We start from the raw sequence: 22,411 nt of genomic DNA, 5'->3' as shown, positions 1-22,411 counted from the left end.
AGCAGCTAAACCCCTCCTCTGTACACTTTCTCCCTCACTCCGTCCCAGAAGAAACAGTCAGTTCACAAACAAACAAAAATATAATAAGAATACACAAAGACAATATTCAAGTCAATCTCGTCTTGTACTCAAATTAAATTTTAAACCTACAAAATAAATAACATCACATCCCGTGCACACGAAAACAGGCACGAAAATAAAACAAAGAATAACAACAACGATTACAATTCACAACACAAACCAAAAGCATTAAACCAAAGAACATAAAACCAACAGACAGGGTCACAATCGCCCGCACATGTGATGAGCGAGCCGGCCAGAAAACAGCCACGCTTCTCACGTTGCTCTCACTCCTCGGCGAGCAATTCTCTGCGCCCAAAGTTGTAAACACACACAAAGTTTACTATAACAAAAGTCGACCGGAATAAGCCCAGGCAAGGCAGCAGTGCGTTACGTCAACAGACGCGCATCTCGTCCCGCAATATAGAGGTGAAACCCTTGCTCTCGTCACTCAAATCTGTCGAACATGAAACAAAAATTACTAATAAAACAATAAAAGAGATGGGTCGCGAATGGCTCGAATGGCTCTCATACATACCGGAAACGTTCTCAGCGCAGCACTATGCGTGTTCGCTGGCCTCAACATGCCGCCGGTTGCTCGTCAATGAACTACACAGACTCAAAATAGTAAATACACGTTCCATTGATAAAAATCCTCAAAACAGACGTAGGTTACCAACCTCAAAGCCCGGGGCAGCCTGTGCACAGCCGCACAGAGCCGAGACAGCACTTCCTACTCTCCCATTCATAAATGGCGGCCTCCGTAAAGGGGCGGTACGGGTGTCAACGCATCCCAAGTGACAAAAACCTCCCCATTTTATACCATGACACCAGACTGCTGATAGGTTCAATGTTTTCACATGACACTGGCCAATAATCAACACGGATACACTTCACCCTGCTACATGAGGTTAAACCTGCTTCTGACCAGGTTTAATTTAAGACTTCATTTAGATCTGAATTAGGTCTAATCCTACTTCTAGAAATCCGATTGTTTAAGTCTAGACTAGTGCAAGTCTGAGACTATTGTAATCTATGTGTGAGAAAGCTACTTCAATAAATCCAGGTTTAAAATTACATTTAGTCTACAACTAGGCTTAATCCCCGTACGGGAAACTGGCCCAAAAAGTCCAGTGTTGCCCATCAAATTGTGCTTTCAAACAAATGTCCACCTCAAATTGTTTAGCAACCCTTGTGTTATGTTGCGGGTCAATTTGACCCGTTTAGATTTTATAGTTGCTGGAAATACTGGTTAACCTATGTTTTTTTTCTTGATATTTTGTGACTTTTTCGCATTTATCATCATGAACATGCATGCAAAGTTTCAACATGCTGGTGGTTTTTTTTGTTGACATATACAAACAAAATTACTATTACGTTTGTGATGTTCGCAGGTCAATTTGACCATCATAGGCTCTCTGGATCAGCAGAGAGAATTTTACAAGGAAATGTTACAACAACAACAGGAAAACTTCAAGAGCTTCATTCAAATCATTATGGATGGAAATGCGAAAAGGTTGGATGGTGTGATTAGAGATGTACAAGAACTAAAAACTAGTCTGCAGTTCACACAAGGCATCATGGATGAGATGAAAGCTAATAAGAACGACATTGACATAAAAATTAGATCATTTGAGAGCAGCATTTCAAAATCAAAGCAGGAATTGGAGGATCTGTTTGAGAAGCTGGATCACACTGAAAATCAGTTAAGGAGATCTAATCTACTAATTGATGGGATCGCAGAGGAAAAAGGCGAAACAATCAGTGGATTAGAAATGAAGATTCAACAAATGCTGTCTAATAATTTGGGTCTGGATAGTTCTACAATGGAAAGGGTCCACCGGATTGGCCAATTCCATGAGGGAAGAAAGCCAAGAAAAATTGTTGTGAAGCTTCTTAGATTTAAAGACCGACAGCGCATCCTTTCCTCCACCAAGAAATTAAAGGGTACAAACATTTATATCAATGAAGACTTTTCTGATTTGGTGCAGCAGAGGAGACGTGAACTGCTGCCAAAACTGAAAGAGGCAAGAGAGAAAGGTGAAAGAGCCAGCTTAAGGTATGATAAGCTTATAATTTGGCTGGCAAATGGACAAAAGCAAGCATCTGAATAACTGCTCTTGACCTTTATTTAGATTTTTATCCTTATGTTTTTGTTTTGATGTTTTAATCTTATTAATATGACAAATTTACTTTCAAACTTGCCTAAGAAAGGTTTAGTTTTAGCTCATTTGAACATTTGTAGTCTCAGAAATAAGGTTCATGAAAATATAAACATCTGTTCCAATGGGATTCATGTATTGGCCTTATCAGAAACACACTTAGACCGCAGTTTTGATAATTCACAGCTAGCTGTTGAGGGGTATAGACTATTTAGAAAAGATAGAAATCAAAATGGTGGGGGTGTTGCATTCTATATTAGCTAAAATATTGCAGTCACTCCAAGGGAAGATTTGATGGGCAGTGATATTGAAATGATATGGCTACAATTAAATATTCAGTTTAACAAACCCATTTTAGTGGGCTGCTGTTACCGACCTCCCAGTTCAAATGTAGATTATTTGGAAAAGATATGTGATAACATTTTGGTCAGCCAGGCCCGTGGCAAGGAAAGACACCATCTACTCCAGGAAGAGGTCCGAGCATGCGTAGAGGAAGAGCGAGTGAGCAGGGTTGTGGGACTCCGGCAGCAGGGAGCATGGACAAGGTGGGAGAGTACACTGCAGCGCAGGATTACCTGGGCAAACATCTTGCAGGCAGATTTCCATCGGGTCCGTTTCCTGGTACAAGCTGTCTACGATGCCCTGCCAAGCCCAGCGAACCTCCATGTCTGGGGGAAGAGTGAAACACCTTTCTGCCTTCTTTGCTCTGGAAGAGGCTCCCTAGAACATCTCCTCAGCAGCTGCCCAAAGGCTCTGGCAGATGGTCGATATCGCTGGCGCCACGACCAGGTGCTTAAGGCAATTGCTGAGAGTGTAGCCTCAGCCATTAGCACCAGCAAACACCATCATGCTCCAAAGAAGGTAGTCCTCTTCATCAAAGCTGGAGAGAAACCCCTGGCACGTCCACAATTAACAACAGGCCTCCTCCACAAAGCCTCTGACTGGCAGCTGCAGGTTGACCTTGGAAGACAGCTACAAGCTACAAGGTGGCTTTGGATTAAGAGGGCTGATCCGTGGGTTGCTACTGGGACGCAAGTCGGGGCTTGATCAACCCCGGCTGGGTCGCCTGGGCGAGGGTGTATGATGTTGCGAGACCCGAAACACCCAATGATCCCAGGATACATCACTGAAGATGTGTCCCAGTGCATCCATGAGATGTTTCTTGCATAGAAGGCATCTGCTCAAACCAAAGATATCTTTCTTTTGGGGGATTTCAACATTGATTGGTTTTCAAAGAAGTGTTATTTACGCAGAAAGATGATTACTATAACTAATGCTTCTAACCTTAAGCAGATTGTTACACAACCCACGAGAATTTCTTTGAATGGTAAATTTAAATCAACATGCATTGACCACATTTTTACAAATGTGTATGAGTTGTGTTCACATGTCATCTCAGTTGGAATAGGATGCAGTGATCATAATTTAATCATCACAACAAAGAAAACTAAATTGCCTAAATTTGGTGCAAGGATTTTCTATCGAAGGTCTTATAAAACGTTCGATCCTAATGCGTTTGTGGAAGATGTTGAAAGGTCCACTTGGTCGGCGGTTTGTGACGAGGAGGATGTTAATGCTTCTTTACGTATTTTTATGGATAGGTTTGTGAAAATAGTTGACAAACATGCACCAATTAGAAAAAGGTCGATAAAAGGCAATAATGCTCCTTGGTTAGATGCCGAGCTAAAATCTATAATGAGGGAAAGGGATAATGCCAAAGCTGAAACTCTAAAATCTAAAAGTGATATGGATGAAAGGTATTATTGTAAGTTGAGAAATAAAGTGACAAAGTTGATTAAAAAAGAAAATATATTTTAGCCAAAAAATTAGTAATTCATCAAATAATAGCAAGCAATTGTGGAAAGTTATAAATGAAATAATGTGTAAAAAACCAAAGTGTTCTAATATGTACTTGAAAACAGCACCAGAAATAATCACTAAACCTTTGGATATAGCAAATCATTTGAATAGCTCTCATTTATATATTCAAGATATCTGAAATATCTTGAGACTTCGACATAGACAGCAGGAAGAATGAGCTCAGATTAATTGATTAATTGTTCAGTTATGATGTTCTAAGCAAAAAAATTATAATAAAAAAAAAATGTATATTCAAATATATAAAAATATAATGTATATTCAAATTTTGTCAAAACAAAACAGTTTTAAAAAATGGTTAAAAAACATTTTCATTAAATCATATCTTCAGATATATTATTTTTTGGAATTTTTGACAAATGTTGATATTAAAAGTTTACAGTTTGTACCTGAATCTTTGTTCATAGTGTGATCATAGTGTGATTTTTGAGGAATTGTATTGAATCCAATTCAATTTGACCCGAACCATAAGGGGAGTGCACAGAATTCCAACATAACACAAGGGTTAAATACTTGGTTAAAGTAAAGCATTCTGGGAAATGGAGTCATGTTCCATCATGTTCCACAAAATTACAATTACAATAAATCAAACTTAATTATTTGTTCTGTGACTAGAGCTTTTAACATTCAACAAACATATCCTTTTAATGTAATCTGTACAAGTAGTTCAAACTAATATCATTTATAATGCAATCATATCTGACATATACTGTAAAGCTTAATTGTTAAACACTTAACTTAAAATATAGAATTTCTTTGAATTTTTATTGAATTGCAATTCTGCTTCCTTTAATTCAAATTCGAGTTGTAATTCTAGATCCTGTTTTTGACATCAATTCAAATTCAATTCAAATTCAAGAATTGAATTGGAATTAATGAGTCATTCTCAATTCAATTCTGAATTGTGCACAAGCCTGCTGGAGGAAGATTTTCTGAAGCACCTCAAAGAACGCTTTCAGTTCCTGAGGATAACTGAGGTTCATTGCGTATATGACACCCATTAAGAGTGCACATGCAGAAGCGATGTCTCCCATGTCGTGAAGCACTTCAACACCCTCAATCACTATTCCAACATCAGCTGGAGTGGTGGTTGGCATCACCTCCCTCTACATTAATAATGTAAATGCCAAAGACAACTTGTTCAAGGTCCCTCTGGGCAGCACAGCCATCTGAATCCTTTCCACACACAAATAGGACAACAATGAAATCGCCAGCCAATTACATAATTCCAAAGAGCTCATTTGCATTGCAGTTTTCTCCGTAAATGTTTTAAAATAGTGCTTGATTACTAACTTTTGGTCCAAACTGATTCCTCACAATTTGTACACAGGCCACTTTATTATGTTCACCTGTATGATCTGATGTCATCTTATATAGCAGCTCAGCCGTGAGTTCTACTTTTATAAGATTATATTTTTTCAATTTTTAAGATTAAATTATCAGAGATGTGATTTGTTTAGACAAAAATTGCCATTCCAAGCCATATCCCACAATGTTAAATGGATATTGTGATATTCTTAGAAACCCTAGGATACCCTGCTGAAAAATCCAGCTTTAACCAGCCTAAGATGGTCAGGCAGGTTTTGGCTGGTCTCCTAGCCTGGTCATAGCTGGTTTTAGAGGGGTTTTGAACACTTTTTTAGCTGGTCAGGCTGGTCTTAGCTGATCATTGTTGGTCTTAGCTGGTCAGGCTGGCTAACTCTATGGGTGCTTTCACACCTGCCTCATTTAGTTCGGTTGTTTCCTATGTGGGAAACATTGTTTCCTATGAGGATCTTCAAGACAAAACATAAATGAGCTTCAATTGTATGAACACTCTTCAAAATATATTATTTTATGTTCTACAGAAGAAAGAAACTTATACAGAATATATTCCAGTTGGTAGCTATAAATGTTGTGATGTTACTTTAAGTACTTTGGCTACCACATAAGAGCTGCATTTTTTTTTTTTTTTAGATCTGACAAACCTGATGTCATCCAAGCGCGAGAAGAAATGAGTTCATTATGCAATGTTCCTAAATGGTCTATGATAGTGGCCAGTATCTGTTCCTCAGGAGAAAAACATGTTCTTATAGTTTTTATACATGCACTTTTTAAAAAACAAAACAAAATGTGTTTTATTTTTAACCATGATCCTCGTGGCTGCTGATATTTTATTTGTTGTTTAGAATTATTTTGTATTCATCAAGTATTTATGATTTATTTATTTTTCATTGATCAATTATAAAGGTTGTTTTACATATTATTATTTATTTACAATTTCTTTGCCAATTTTATTATTTATTTACTTCTTATTTGCCAATATTTTGACTGTTACTGTTGTAACAAGTGGTCTTGTTATCGGTTCCAGAAACGGTTCTTAACCGAATGTTATGTGTATGTGTATTTGTTGAATATGTGTTTTTCTTGTATGACAGTCATGCCAGTATCAGTACCTCAAGACAGAGATGTCTCTAAATAAATGTTCCTTGCAGGTTGTGCCTATAATAAATAAATGTTCCTTGCAGGTTGTACCTATAATAAATAAATGTTCCTTGCAGTTTGTATGTGTTTTTCTCATATTTTTTAAAATTCACTCTCGGTAATTTCTTTTACCCTAGACAGGCAAGTGCTCATATGGTAACTTCATTGACCTTGATTTGCAATGCAAAGATGAAAAAAAAAATGTTAATGTCCTGTAACATCCCCCATTAGCTCTCTGAGGTTAAAATTTAGAATTTCCAAATATTTCAATGAGTGCCCTATAAAGGGTTAATTCCAAGTGAATCAAAAATGAGGCTGTGTGGGAGTCAGTTCAAAAGGTTATACCATCTAAATGTGCTGGATCTTTTTACATCATCACCACCCATGTTTTCTAAAATTGATTTTTTTAAATATACATTTCATTAACATAACAGTACATTTAACTGATTGTAAGTCTGTCTTTTACAGACAGTGTTAGCTGTAGCTTTGATTTCGAATTAAAGGCACAATATGTGATGATCATTAGCTTCAATGCAGAACATTAATAACTATGATTGGGACTGTCATATATACATAACATTATAATGAGCAGACTATTGCATTAAAAACGTTGTGAATTCTTTGGGTTTAGTTGCTGTGTTTCAGCGTGTTGTCATGGGAGGAGCGCATCCACAACAGGAGTTTCACTACGTAATAGTTGATTACTATTAGGCTGGTTTTAGCTGGATTTTTCAGCAGGGTTGGCAGCAACTAATTTGACTCTTGACATCTGAGACTTGAGTTACTATCGATCTCATTAAAGATCTGTGAAATACTCAATTTTTAACTCTATTAATATATTTATTTTTCGTATTGAATTACATTGATCATACATTTATATTCCTACTGATTCTTTGAAGATAATTTTTTTGTTGTTGAAATGTACTACCTATTTTCAGGTAATTTAGACTCTACTGTACTTTATATGCCTATTTTTATATTAGAAACACACCAACTCTTATTTACACTTCAATTTTTTCACTTGTATAACATTCTCTATGAACTCCTACACTATTTTTAATAAGTTTTTGCATTTTAATATTGGTATATAAATGCTTTCTGCTCCCAAGATGTAGTCTCATTCTCGTTTATTAGTAGTTTTTAATTTCTCCATCACATAATGGACAACAATCATTTTAAATGGATATTTCACCAAGAATTCACCATACACGCTTTAGGACTACAGGACTTTTATTTTAGTTTAGCGATATGACGTCATAAGACTGCGCCGCGCTCCTGCCTCTGTTGTGATTCGGCTGAAGGAAGGTTTGTAATTTTTATACGTTTTAATGTATTCAAATCGATGCAAGCCGCCCAGACAAATTTATATTTTTTCATAGCAGGCTATGTACAAATTATTAATTGTTATTGAAAGTAACATTTTAATGATTTATCTACATTAATACTGGTCCACACATGAGTAACAGAAAAGGTGCGTCTCAATTCGCTCGCTATATCGTCAATCGATTTATAGTAAAAACGATTTCGGTCACTGGCGATGGAGAAAGGGAACGTTTGAAACCCCGAGTCAATCGAATCAAATGTTTAGCAAAATGATTCAGTGATTCGCTGGTCAAAACAGTGCAGATGCAAGGAGAACCGAACTGAATGCACTGAACTAGATCTGATTGAGACACACACAGGGATTTAGTTTTGGATTTATTGTTATTTCTGATAATTATTCTCATTCTATTGTCCAAACACACAGAAAAACTGAGACACTATTGTAAATAGTGACTTACTATATTATGAAGATGGCGTTTATTAAAGAGGAGAGTGAAGAAATGAAGATTGAAGAAACATTCAGAGTGAAACAAGAAGAAACTGAAGAACAAACAGGTTGGTTTCATTCTTAAAGTTGAACTCAGTCATTTGATCCTCATTAAAGTGTCCAGCTCAACAGAAATGAATGATATTTTTGAAGAATGTCAAATGAGTGTGTGTAACATTAAACCCAATATCTACTTCTGAACTGAAACAAGGAAAACTAGTGTTTTTTTGTTTAAAAAAAAAACAAAAAAAAACTTTTTCCAGCCAGTTTTAATGAAAACACCTGGAAACATCAATATTTAATATTAACATAATAACACTTGATAGGAAATATTTGGATGGCAATGGGAGAGTCAGCTGTAAATGTTTATTTAGAAAGAAATGCAATGAATTATATTTTTTAGTGTTTTTTTACATTTGTTTTTTTTAATGAGCAATTATAGCAGCTAGTTATTTTGTAACAAACTAACAATAGATGTCTTAAAACAGTTTAAATATTTGTTAGTGACACAAACAGTTCAAATGAAAGACACTGATTGAGTTAAATCACCTTAATTTATATAGCCTAGCGCTTTTAACAATATTGTTTCAAATCAGCTTTACAGTGATAATAGGAAATAACAGAGATCTGAAAGTAACAGATGTTTTGGTACAGAAGCTCTAGAATAAAGTTATTGTCCAGCTGAAGTAAGTTTTTGATTGATTTACTTCCCTTGCAAAGATCATTAGTTATTAACTTAGGGGCCACTTACAGACACAGTTTTAACTGAAAACAGAAAACTTTCAATGCGTTCTGGCCGTTCATCTGCACGACAACAGTATTTGCTCGAGAATGCAAACTTTGGTTCCAAGGTGCAAGTTCTGAATTTTTTTTGAAAAACGTTATTATCTCTGTGTAACCTTCAAAAATGTGAATCCTTGAAAACACATGTATATTATGTGTTTAGTCTATAGGAATGCGCATTTGAATATATATGTGCACAGACGCATGGCCTGCATAATTTTTAGTCGCTTCTCCGTATCCATGTTAGAGCCCTGCACGGGCCAAAAACTCCAGCCCTAACCCGGCCCTCGCCCGTGGTGTTAAAGCCCTACCCGACCCCAGCCCGACAACGCCTGCAATTTTTTTGGCCCGGACCCGACCCGACCCGAGACCAACATAAATATCACTTTAAGCTCTTTCTGACGCGCGCTCACTGATGTGCGCTGTCTCTGCTACACGCAAACACACACTACTAAGAGGTAAACTTTTATTATAGGCCTGAAACATCATGCCCAATCATACCCACAAATATTGGACAGACTGTCCATTAGTGGTGGGCGATACTGCAAATTTCGGTATCGATCCGATACCAAGTAAATACAGGGCCAGTATCGCCGATATCGATACCGATACCAATACTTTTTCATTTTAAAAGCATGCACTTGAACTTGTATGCACTTTCCTGTGCTAGAGCAGTGTGTCATGATTTATGAGGTGAATGCATCATTAATATGCTAAATCTGAATACGTTTTCATGACTACTAAATATTTTGTGATCTGTGCTCTCAACTCGCCTGTCAGTGACTTTTACAAAACTACCCTAATTATAATACTAGCCTACTAGTACTAGCCTACTAGGGGTGGGCAAAAAAATCGATTCACATATGAATCGCGATTCAAACTTTACCGATTCAAAATCGATTCATAGAATTCCAAAAATCGATTTTTTTTTTTTTTTTTTTACATATATATTTTTTAGTATTGTCCTGAAATGAGTTTAGCTTGCCATTCCCATAGATGGCGCTGCATCGAATTCACACTTACGCCTGCACACTCTTGTCATAGCCAAAAGAAGAATTGCAGCAGAAGCGGAGCAGAAGGAAGGCTGGCTGGCTGTGTGGTGGCGATTGAGGCTTATCATATGTCACCTAGCAGCAGCAGCGCCGCGTCAGACACGCTTCTGGTGTGCAAAGACATGGAAAACGCCACGCAGCTGACACGCAACAGAAACGCCACGCAGCCAGTGTGTCACCGGCCTTAGAGCTTGCACACAGCCTGCGTGACACGCGCGTCTCAGGTGTGGCCCGAGTCGTGCGGGAAATGCGTGCATGCTAGGAATAGAACCGACGCCTATTTTTCTCGCGACACGCAAGCGTGTTGGAAGCGTTTCCAGGCAAAATAGAATGTTTATATGTAATTTTGACATGAATATTCATATTAATAAATGACATTTTGATGTTTGAAAGTCTAGGTTTTGACATAAATGCAGATATAATGTAGGCTTATTGTATTTTTTTTAATCGATTTTCAACAATTGCACCTGTCAATACAGAACGAAATATTCTGTAGCCTATTTTGCCGTCAATAGCCTACTCCTTAAACTACATTTAGCAGTATTGTTTGTTTGATCTGACTACAGCACTTTAAAGCTAAATGTGAAAAAAAAATGTATTTAAATTTTAATTTAAACTTGAATTAAATGTATTTGAAAGCTGGCCAAAGCTTGGCACTTTGCACTGTTTAGTTGCAAAAGTTTTTATGAAGACAAAGTAATATCAAACTTCATTTAATTTATTTCTTTTCTTTTAAATTGTATGTCTACTGCAATCACACAGGAAAAAGTCAACTACATTTACATACTGTGAATCGTTTTTTGAATCGAGAATCGATTTTGAATCGAATCTTGAGACTAAAAATCGGTATCGAATCGAATCGTGAAATTTTCTGAATCGTGCACCCCTATAGCCTACTGTTCAAAAGTTTGGGGTCTGTAAGATTTTTAATTCTCTTCTGCACTTATTTGATCAAAAATACAGTAAAAACTGTAATATTACAATTTAACATTATAGGTTTTCCATGTCATAGTAAACTGTAATTTATTCATGTGATCAAAGCTCAATTTTCGGCATCATTACTCCAGTCATGATGATAATTCATTTTAAAATGCTGATTTGCTGCTCAGGAAACATTTCTTATTATTATTAATGTTGAAAACAGTTTCATATTTTTGTGGAAACCATGATACATTTTATGCAGAATTATTTGATGAACAGAGTTGAGAGAACAGCATTTATATGAAGTAGATTTTTTTTTAACAGTGTAAAACCCTTGACTGTCACTTTTGATCAATGCATCGATCCTTGTTGAATAAAAATATTAATTTCATTAAAAAAAATCTTACTGACGTCAACATTTTGAACCGTTATGTAAATTTTTGCTTTGTTTATTGCGAAATAACTCCCGATTGTTTCTCTGTCATCTAAGCAAGGCTTCGTTTCCCAACGCACTGGGCCTGTGAGCTCAGCGAAGCACCAGCATCGAACGCTCTCTGTGATTGATTGGTTTCGTCTTGTATCCAGATGACTAGGAGAAAAAGTTCTATCCTACACAATTATCCGCTAACATTCACTTATTTTTCCACTTAGAAGCTTATTTTACGCACTGAATTGCGTGCTAAATTAATAAAAAATTACTGGTAAAAAAACACACATTTGGATCGATATTTTTATGTGAGGATCGATCCTTTTCGATACTGGCCACACCCACAGCCTGCTCCATCGTGGCCACACCCACAGCCTGTTCCGCCCTGGTCCCCTGACCAGCCTGCTCTGCCTGGACCGTCCTGGAGTCCAGGATGCCCACCCCCCCACCCCTTTGGATGTTATACGAGGCCTATGGCCCCCCCCAAAAAAAATACTTGGGGAAAGTCCCGGGTCTCAGAGAGGGCTCGGTGCTGAGCAGCGATAGTATCGATACTTCAGGATCGATCTGCCCACCCCTACTGTCCATTACAGAGAAGCATAAGCACGAAGGGAGAATATAGTGCTACTGTCAGGTTTGTGTAGGGAGCCGAGGACGAAGACACAGGAACTGCGGTTTAGGTAATTTATTTACAAACTTAACTTCAATGAACATACAGGAACAAGGGAAAAGAAACTCCAGGACTTCAAAACACACAACCATGAAATGACGACGACCAACCAACACTGAGGGAAAACACAGGGCTTAAAAGAACTGGGACTAATGAGATAATTAACAGAACACAGGTGATGGGCATTTCTAATCAAACAGACAGGGAAAAACTAACAGGACTAAACCAAAATCACAAAGACAGGGGGAAACAAGATCACAGAACAGAACTCAACACATCAAAACGTGACAGCTACTGGATCAAACCGCAAAAAAAAGTAAATAAACGGCCTACCTTTCTTTGCTTTTAAGTAACTGAACTGAAGAACAATGTTCAAAACAATGTCCAAAAATAACTCTTCGCCAACTGGTTAATATTAAATAATATTAATTAAATAAATAAAAATCCGATGAACTGTGTGTGTAGGCTACACGTACGGTGGTCATCATTCAGTTTATTCACGAGTGCTGTGAAGAAAAAGAACAGCATCCACTGTTGAAGGCTTCAGAGATGTCCTCCTCTCCTCCAGCGTCCTCCCTGCTGTGCTGAAAACGCGTTCGTTGCTACTCCTGCTTGCAGGTATGCTCAACACATGACGGGCGAGTCTTGACAACAAAGGAATGGTCTTCGCATGTTGACTCCACCAACCCAGCAAATCTCGATCGTCATATTCCTTGCTGGGGTTAAGGTTGAGGTATATGCGGTCCAACTCTTTGCATCTTGCAGGATGGCATTTCTCTCAGTTTCACAAAACATCCGCAACTGGTTGTATTTTGGCCACAGAAATATTGCCAGCTTATGGAGTGACTGAATCTGGACCATCCTACCAATCCATTCCAAGTGGCGTGCGCGAGAATGGTGGCTTGATAAGGCATGTCAGTGCTTACTGGCTGGCAATGACGCTTCAGCTTCTCGTGCCACAACACAACAAGGTTCAAAGTTGGATATTGATCACCTTCCAACTCCCGCTGGGCTTCGTAGAAGGGGTGGAGAAAACCGACCGAAAAATCCAGAACATCTGGGGACACATCAGCCATTCTTTGGGCCTCTCCATGACTCTCCAGCTTTTCATGTAGTTCAGCATACACGACCTTGATAGACTTGAGTGTGAGAAATACAGTGCTGTAACGTGTTTCTCCCATCTGCAGAACGGTCTTGGATAACTGGCTTGCCAGACCGCTTTGTTTTACGAAGCGGACTACTTTCTTAACAGCCCGCAATGTTCCACCAACCTCTGGGACTGTTTCTGACAGCTCAGTGATGTCCAAGTTATGTCGGAGGACCGTGTTGTAGATGTGGTCCTGACAGTCCGTTCGTTTTTTCCAAAAATTAGACAATATTTATCCAGGGCGTACAGTGGGTGGCGTGAGGTGCGAATGTATAATGTAGAGAATAGTTAGGAAAATGGAGAGAAAATATAAATCGGGCGCATTAAAAAGAAAAGAATGAGATGAGTGTGGTAGCATCGTGTGCTCCTCTCACATCGTACTGATCATCATCATCCACAACTCAACACTGCCAAAATGATAATAATACCGTTAACGTTACTCAGTTATCGATAGTTAACGTTACTGCTAGTGCTAGCCCTACTAGTCTGACACCGGCTAACGATGAGGCTAACAGCGGTCAAGCCCAGCAAAGCGCACCGGAGGCGGAGGGGGACGATTGTCACCGGCAATCTGAAGTGGAGGATATCTCGTCGGTCACGGATGCCTCTGGCCCCAGCAGCAGCGCCAGCATGGGTCCTTCAGAGGCGCACCGCCTAGCCAATGTCCTGTCTGAAGAAGAGGATTATCCCACTGACCCGTACCTTTTTCGTCACCGGCCTCTCACCACTGAATTGATCCGTGTGGTGATTGGACATGGTCCTTGCCAGCCTGGTTTGAGGGACGGCTACAAAGAGTTCCCACATGACCAGGATAAGCGACGCTTCAGTCCGGCTTGGTATATGCGCCAGATGGGAGGCTCAGGTAACCCAGTGGAGCATCAGTGGTTGGTGTACTCACCCAGGGCAAACTGACTGTTCTGTTTTTGTTGCTGTCTTTTTGGTAAAAAGTCCAATGACAGTGCTGGGAAAGCCTGGGCTGACCCATGTATGGGGTTTTCTTCATTTAAAAAAGGGACAGAGTGGGTTGAGATGCATGAAAGGTCCGGCGCTCACCAGGAGGCAGAGAAGGCTTATCTAATGACAAAGTTTCGTTTGAGTCAGGACAGCACTGTCATTGCGGAGCTTCTGAAAGCCGAGAGAGAGCAGGTAGAGAAGAACAGAAGGATCCTACACAGGCTGGTGGACACCACACTCTTTTTAGCCAGACAGGGGCTGGCTTTTCGTGGCCACAGAGAACATGCTGGGCCGGGAGCCCCTGACTCTAACGAGGGGAATTTCTTAGAGCTCCTGAAGTTGCTGGCTCACTACGACCATCCTCGAGCAGCACATGAATAACCCGGTCAGCAGAGTGACATACCTCAGTCACCAGTCCCAAAACGAGCTCATTGCAGCTCTTTCCAAAGAGACACTGAGCACAATAATCGATGAGATAAAGTCAGCGAAGTTTTTCTCAGTTATCGTAGATTCCACCATAGACATAACGAGAATGGATCAGTTTTCTCTTTCACTCAGATATGTCACCAAAACAGGCAGCAGCATTGAGCGCTTTATTAAATTTGAGGAGTTAACCGATGGCAGTCCGCCGTCATTTTATGATCTTCTGCATAATTCGCTGACAAAGGACCTTGGTCTTAATGTAAATGATCTGAGGGGACAAGCACATGACGGTGCCAGAACCATGTCAGGGCAGTTAACGGGGCTGCAAGCCAGGGTCAAGCAAAATTTCTCAGACAAGGCATTTTATGTCCACTGCTGCACACACAACCTCAGTCTGATTCTTATGGATGCTGCGTGTTGTTTGTGTAGCGCAAAAGTTTTTTTCGGTACACTTGAGACTAGGGGTGGAAAAAAAAATCGATTTTGCAATATATTGTTGTGCTCTCTGTCGCAATAAATAATCGATACACTAACGCCCAATATCGATATTTTATTACAACACAAAATGATTAATTTACCCGTTGTCAGTGTCACTGTCACTACCCAATATCTACCATTCTGTTTGCGGGGGGCGCTGTTCGAGTAAATAGGGGTAAAGTGGCGCAAACAGCGACCGGTGAAGAACACAAGTTAACTAACAACAACAGAGAATTGCAGAAAAAAAGAGAAGCGAGAAGAATGGCGGAAAACAATAAAAAACGAATCAAAGACCCACCCGCTAGTTTCCACTCTAAAGTGTGGAGACACTTCGGGTTTTACGAGACAGTCGACGGAAAGGCACTGGATAAAGACTATGCAATCTGCAAGTACTGCTTTGCAAAGATAAAATATAACAGCAACACTACGAATCTGCAAATGCACCTCGTTCGCTATCACGGTGAACTACTCTCAGGTGATATAATGTTCATGTTGTTTTGTAATGTTCATGCACTTTTATCTGTCTAGATGTACAGTGTTTACATTTAAGACCAGGAGGCAGTGAGTTATTATGCAAATGCATATTTCTTTGCACAATGTTGGAAATGTTGGCATTAATAAATGCATAAAATTTCCTTATTTCCTTATTCCTTCTTTTTCTTTTCAGTCACATATATCGTGATATATCGTTGATGAAATTTCTTCCAATATATTGAATATCGTAGATATCGCGAATCGTGATATTATCATATCGTGGACCACATATCGCCACAGAATTGAATCGTGAGGTACCTGTATCGTCCCACCCCTACTTGAGACCTTGTACTGCTTTTTAACTTCTAGCCTTCCGAGATTTAAAATACTGGAGGAGGAGCAGGAAAACATGCAACTGGAAAGAACCATTCTTGCGTTGAAAGGCCTTTCTGACACAAGGTGGGCCTCCAGGAAGCAGGCCACAGATGCGGTTATACAAAGCCTCCCAGCTATTCTCAAAGCTCTGAACTGTATCCAACACCACCACAACAGCACACCCAAGGCGGCCTCTGAAGCTGACGGCCTGCTGTCAAAACTCAGCACATTTTAATTAATTTTCATGTTGGTGTTTTGGAACGATTTGTTGAAGAGGACATACATCCTGTCGAATTACCTCCAAAAAGAATCACTGGATGTCAACACTGCTGTGGATCTTGTTGACGGTACTGTGGCTCAGATCAGGGAGTTACGCACAGAGGAGGCCTTTGACAGTATGGAAAACACAGCAAGAAATATGGCCAGAGAAAGCGACGCAGCCACCGAGTTTGCGGAGCAGAGGGTTTGCAAAAGAAAAAGGCAGTTTGACGAGGACGCAGAGGATGACCAGATCGAGGACAGCAGACGCCGCTTCAAAGCGGATATTTATTTTTACATTCTCAATGTTTTTGTGGGGCAGTTTGAAAGTCGATTTTCAGACTTCATAAAAATGGCCAAACTGTTCGCAGTACTCTGCCCAAAGCGGTTTGAGCACCCTGATGCTGAGGAGAAAATGCTTGAGCTGGCCCGGTTCTACTCAGAAGACTCCAAGCCAGAAGACGCAGTGGAGGAGTTTCACTCTTTTCGTGCATTGTATTCTGAGTTAAAGATGGATCTCACCACAGACGCCGTCCTGCCATTCCTCATTGCCAACGACATGGATAGAGCCTACCCACACCTGACCATTCTCCACAGGATTTATAAAATCCTTCCCATCGCCAGTGCCGAACGAAGTTTCAGCCGTCTGCGGCTCATTAAGACATGCTTGCGTTCGTGCATGGATGAGGCCAGACTGTCAAATCTCACCTTGCTGTGTGTGGAGCGGGATATACATATTGACAAGGACAAAGTGGTTGGTTGATTTGCCGCCATGAAGGAGAGGAGGATGAAGATTTAATAAGGGACCATGATATGTATATAGTTTTGTTAGATTTATTTGTTCTGGAGGATCGTTAAGCAGACAACAAAATGGTAAGAAAAAAATCGTCTTTAAAAATTTATATTTTAGTTATGAATAAGTCACTCAGTCAGAATGTTATTAATCAGTTGTTTTTCTCAAAGTTTTCATCCCAGTTAAGTTTTAATGTAGCACCTGTAGCCTACCTATGGAGTTGTAAACAAACTTTGTGTTCAATATATATATATAACAGTGCCATGTCAATTATATAATGTGGCACTGATTGAGCGCACTCGGCCTCTTCAGCACCATCGCTGTCAATCAGATGTCGCTGTCCGTGGTGCTTAAACATGTTTACTTGACTGGCAAACTGTTTTCTTTGTTCGTCAATACAAACTTGTCAAAAAATGTGGCTTTTCTTTGTTTTATTTAACATATAAGCTTACTTGGCTCAACAAGTGACACATTATTACATATGCATTCATCAGATATTTAACATTTTTTTTAACGGTTTTAATTTTAAAATGACTTGGTAGCAGAGGGCCCCATGATGAAGCTCCGCCCCCACTGTACTGAGAGTCTAGCTCCGCAAAAAACGGAAGTCCAAAGACACTATTCTTGTCTGTGCGCTTGTTTCTCTGGGGCATAAGGTCTATAGCAATGAATGAATCGAATTTTTCCTCAGGGAGACAATGCACTGTCTGATGTGATACTGTAATAGACGGTTGCATAGTTATAAGGGTTGAAATAAGCAGATCTAGTAGCTTTTTAAGGCCTCTCTGTACGCAATCGTGCATTCTCTCCACGAAATGCAAAATACCTCTAGTTTTGTTTTCTTCCACCAACGCTCCATTTTTCTGGCTGCTCTCTTAAAGGGATACTCCACCGTGTTTTCATATTAAACTATGTTTTTCCCTTAACTAAGACGAGTTGATACATACCTCTCTCGTCTCAGTGCGTGCACTCAATCGCTTTGGCGCGCGGTGACACTTTGAAAGCACTTAGCTTAGCCCATTCATTCAATATGGGCCAAGCAGAGAAGCTACCAAACACCTCCACGTTTTCCCTATTTAAATACAGTTACTCGCGTAGTGTAACTCGACCTAGGACAGTAACACAAAACAAAACGTTGCGCTTTTCTAAGCGTGTAAAATGGATAACTATATTGCTTGTGCTTGTAAGCACTTCGACTTCGGCGCAGTAATATCTTCACTAGAGGGAGCGGGGGCCGGTGAGAGGATTTTTCACGAGTGAAGATATTACTGCGCCAAGACGAAGTGCTTACAAGCACTTGCCATGGTATTCCGCCATACAATATAGTTATCCATTTTACACGCTTAGAAAAGCGCAACGTTTTGTTTTGTGTTACCGTCCTAGGTCGAGTTACACTACGCGAGTAACTGTATTTAAATAGGGAAAACGTGGAGGTGTTTGGTAGCTTCTCTGCTTGGCCCATATTGAATGAACTGGGCTAAGCTAAGTGCTTTCAAAGTGTCACCGCGCGCCAAAGCGATTGAGTGCACGCACTGAGACGAGAGAGGTATGTATCAACTCATCTTAGTTAAGGGAAAAACATAGTTTAATATGAAAACACGGTGGACTATCCCTTTAAGGGCCCGAGTGTGCTCGTTGTACCATGGCGTTGGACTATTCTCTTTTATCTTTTTTAAGCGCAAAGGAACAACTGTGTCTAAAGTGCTGGAAAAGAGAGAGTCAAAAGTTTCTATCGCAATAGAGTTCTTCTAAGCTATCTGGGATGCTGAGATGATGAAACTGATCAGGAAGATTATTTATAAAGCAATCTTTAGTGTTAGAATGTATAGTCCTACCATACTTGTAACACAGTCGGCTTAGCAACCTTGGCTAAATGAAGTTTACACAAGATTAAATAATGATCTGAGATGTCATCGCTCTGGTGCAGAATTTCAACGGCAACAACGTTGATTCCATATGACAATATTAGATCTAAAGTATGATTACGACAATGAGTAGGTCCTGACACGTGTTGTCTAACTCCAATAGAGTTCAGAATGTCTTTAAATGCCAGTTCCAATGCATCTTTTTCGTTATCTACATGTATATTACAGGGTGTCCGCGGGGTCTTAAAAAGTAATACAAGTTGATAAATCAATTTACAGAAAATTAAAGCCCTTAAAAAGTATTAAAAATGCCATCCTAAATGCCATTTTCCAAGGTATTAAATTGTGTATCATCTTTTCATTATGTATATTTGTCCAAAGCGGTTGTATGCTAAAGTTTGCCTGAATTTAATCATTGCGTTGGCGAATAGGGGGATTCTGTGTAGTTTATTTATAGAATCCCGCTAGATTTTATGTCATCTGTTACGTTATCACTGACTGACTGCTGCGTGATAGCGCATATGTCTCTCTACAGCCAGTTGTTAAACAACATCGTTGTTAAACCACTTATCGTACAGAACATACGTATACACTCAAGTCAGCATATGGTTATCGTGTTTATATTGTTTCACGTTCATGTTAAGAAAAAAATAATACCCACATGCTCGAGGGGTGAGGAAAACGCGCTGCGCTGACAGATGTTGCAGAGACACAAAGGTAACGGTGTGCTAAGCAAAGTCTCCCTTAACGAAACTTAAAGGAAGCGTATGTCTCAAAATAATTTTGTCATCTGATAAGTTATCATCCCGGCTTAGGCTACTCGGGGTACAGCTGCTCTTACTTGTAGTGAATGCAGTGATGGACAGCTGTCATCACATTCGACCGGTGTTTGGATTTCATGTGATTTCTCATTGTGGTGGTGATATTATGATAACTCAGTATCATTAATTAATTTGATTAAAAGCAATTTCATTTTGTAATATCATTTAGTAAGATCAGTTTCATCCAAGTAATTCCAAATTTCGCGAGGCAGACGACAACATTGTGATCAAATACAATCAACACGCTCCACAGCGCCACCTAGTGCATTTAATTATAACTTTTAGCTAGTGCTTGGATTTATCATGGATTCACAACATTTACGGCCAGCAAAGCAACGTAGTAAAATTCAAATAGTATTTTATTTCTCGAATAATAATTACAGATCGAATATTCGTGCACACCCCTAGTACTGCCACTCTGTGTTTGAAGGACTTGCTCTGGTGCATCAAATCAAGCACTCTGTAATCACAGGTAAACTGTCTGACCACTCAGGTGTTTGTCATGAGAAGTGTTCCACAAAAGAGCTATGGTTTGCAGACAGTTATAAGAGTTGATTTTACACATACATCTTTTGAATATAGGCTACTGTGTGAGCTCAAGATTTATTTTCCCACTTCCATAAGTTTTTTTCAATTGTTTTGTTTTTTGGTCTAATCTGTTTTCTGGTTTCTCTTTCAAATAAACCTTGCATTTGGTTAGTCGCTCAGTTAATTCTCTTGTGCTTCATTCCCACCTTTCTGAATTATGTTGCATTGATAAGGAGTTATCACAAACTAAGACTGTTTAGTTGTGCTATCTTACAATCAATATAGTAAATGTAAGGTGTCGCCGATGTACCGGTTAAAACTTGAATGGAAGGGGTCTTAAAAAAGTTCTTAAAAGGTATTAAATTTAACTTCATGATTCCTGTATATACCCTGTAATAAAATCACCAACAATTAGGATTTTATCTGGAGCCAGTTCTAACTAATTCTAACAAACTAATTCTACCAGTTCTAACAAATTCTTTGATAAAGTCTGTATGGTGGCCAGTATACAGTAGCTAGCACAAATGTCAAGCGTGATTTATCATTTACTCAAACACAAATATTAAAAAAAGGTTCAAACATTCACTGATGCTCCAGACAGAAACACAGTGCACTAAGAGCCGGGGGTGTCAGTTGTATTAGTTGTTTATCAGTTTATTTCAAAGTTTGAAATAAAGCTTCCTTGTGTTGTGTAACCTTAAACTAAAACTTAAGCAACAACAAGGGGGGAATTCACTGCAAAACTGAACAGTTGAGAGTACACTATTTTTCTAATAGCAACATGGTTGGGAAACCCTGTATGAAACTCAGGTTAACTTGTATTTCTCTTTTTTTTGCCTTAGACCTGATGCAGCTGAAAGAAGAGAATGGAGTACTGAATGAAATGGAAGAGAAAGATCAGTATGACAAACATTGGGATTTCATAAATGGAGAAAAATCTTTTAGTTGCTCAGGGATCGAAAAGGGTTCCTCACGAAAAAGAGGTCAAAAGACAGGAGCTAAAAGTAATGTGAAATGCCCTCAGTGTGGAAAGAGTTTTAGTAAACATGGATACATTGACATCCACATGAGAATTCACACTGGAGAGAAGCCTTACTCCTGCCAACAATGTGGACAAAGTTTCACTCAAAAAGGAAGCCTTAAAGTCCACATGAGAATTCACGCTAGAGAGAAGCCTTACAAGTGCAAACAGTGTGGAAAAAGTTTCACTGAAAAACGAGGCCTTAAAGTCCACACGAGAGTTCACACTAGAGAGAAGCCTTACACCTGCAAGCTGTGTGAAAAGTGTTTTACACATAAACAAACCCTTGATTTCCACATGAAAGCTCACACTGGGGAGAAGCCTTACACCTGCAAACTGTGCGAGAAGAGCTTCTTACGAAAAGATAGTCTTGAAAATCACATGAGAATTCACACTGGAGAAAAGCCGTTTGTATGTGCTCAGTGTGGACAAGGTTTCAAACGTAAAGAAACGCTTAATTCCCACATAAGAATTCACACTGGAGAGAAGCCCTACACCTGCAAACTGTGTGGGAAGAGTTTCTCGCAACAAGGAAACCTTATGACCCACATGAGAAGTCACACAGGAGAGAAGCCATTCGTATGTGGTCAGTGTGGAAAAAGTTTCAGTATTAAAGTAAACCTTAATATGCACATGAGGATTCACTCGAGAGAAACTGTTTTAAATGTCAATAGTGTGGAATGAGTTTCATTAAAGAAAACCTTTAAAATATGTATCTGTGAAATCTGTGTATCTATGTTCACACTGCAACCAAATCTGATCGTCCACCTTGAATACTTATTTTATTTGCATTCTTATATTCATTATAATTTGACTTTAGGCTTTTTATTTTCTTTCTCTTTTCTATAGTCAAATATTGAACAATTTCAATTGTATAGTTACGTCTCTCCATTCTGTATATTGACACCTCAAAAAAAAAATTAGTTTACTATGAAATGCCACAATATGAATGAAAGATTGCACATAAAAGGACATCAATTAAAGATGACCTAAAATAATGCATGTTTTGGTAGCTACAGAACCGAAAACTTGCTAACTTACTAATCTAA

The 22,411-nt window shown here is 39.1% G+C and overlaps 1 protein-coding gene across 1 annotated transcript; it reads left to right on the top strand.

Moving 5' to 3' along the window:
• The first annotated feature begins 7,815 nt into the window (after positions 1–7,815).
• Positions 7,816–22,075, top strand: LOC311080677 (uncharacterized protein). Its single transcript, XM_084110765.1, has 3 exons — positions 7,816–7,868; positions 8,311–8,441; positions 21,184–22,075. The coding sequence occupies exons 2-3, from the start codon at positions 8,351–8,353 to the stop codon at positions 22,044–22,046; spliced, it is 954 nt and encodes a 317-aa protein (XP_083966891.1). The 5' UTR covers positions 7,816–7,868; positions 8,311–8,350; the 3' UTR covers positions 22,047–22,075.
• The last annotated feature ends 336 nt before the right edge of the window (positions 22,076–22,411 follow it).

Source organism: Abramis brama, assembly GCF_963993115.1.
Source record: "Abramis brama genome assembly, chromosome: 4".
Taxonomy (NCBI): Eukaryota; Metazoa; Chordata; class Actinopteri; order Cypriniformes; family Leuciscidae; genus Abramis; species Abramis brama.
Note: the sequence above shows the minus strand (reverse complement) of the source record. Positions and strands in the feature narration are given on the sequence as shown.

Coding starts and splice junctions, on each gene's coding strand:
- LOC311080677 (XM_084110765.1), top strand. CDS start 8,351: ATGAAGATGGCGTTTATTAAAGAGGAGAGTGAAGAAATGAAGATTGAA. Junction 8,442..21,183: donor AGAAACTGAAGAACAAACAG/GTTGGTTTCATT, acceptor TTTTTGCCTTAG/ACCTGATGCAGCTGAAAGAA.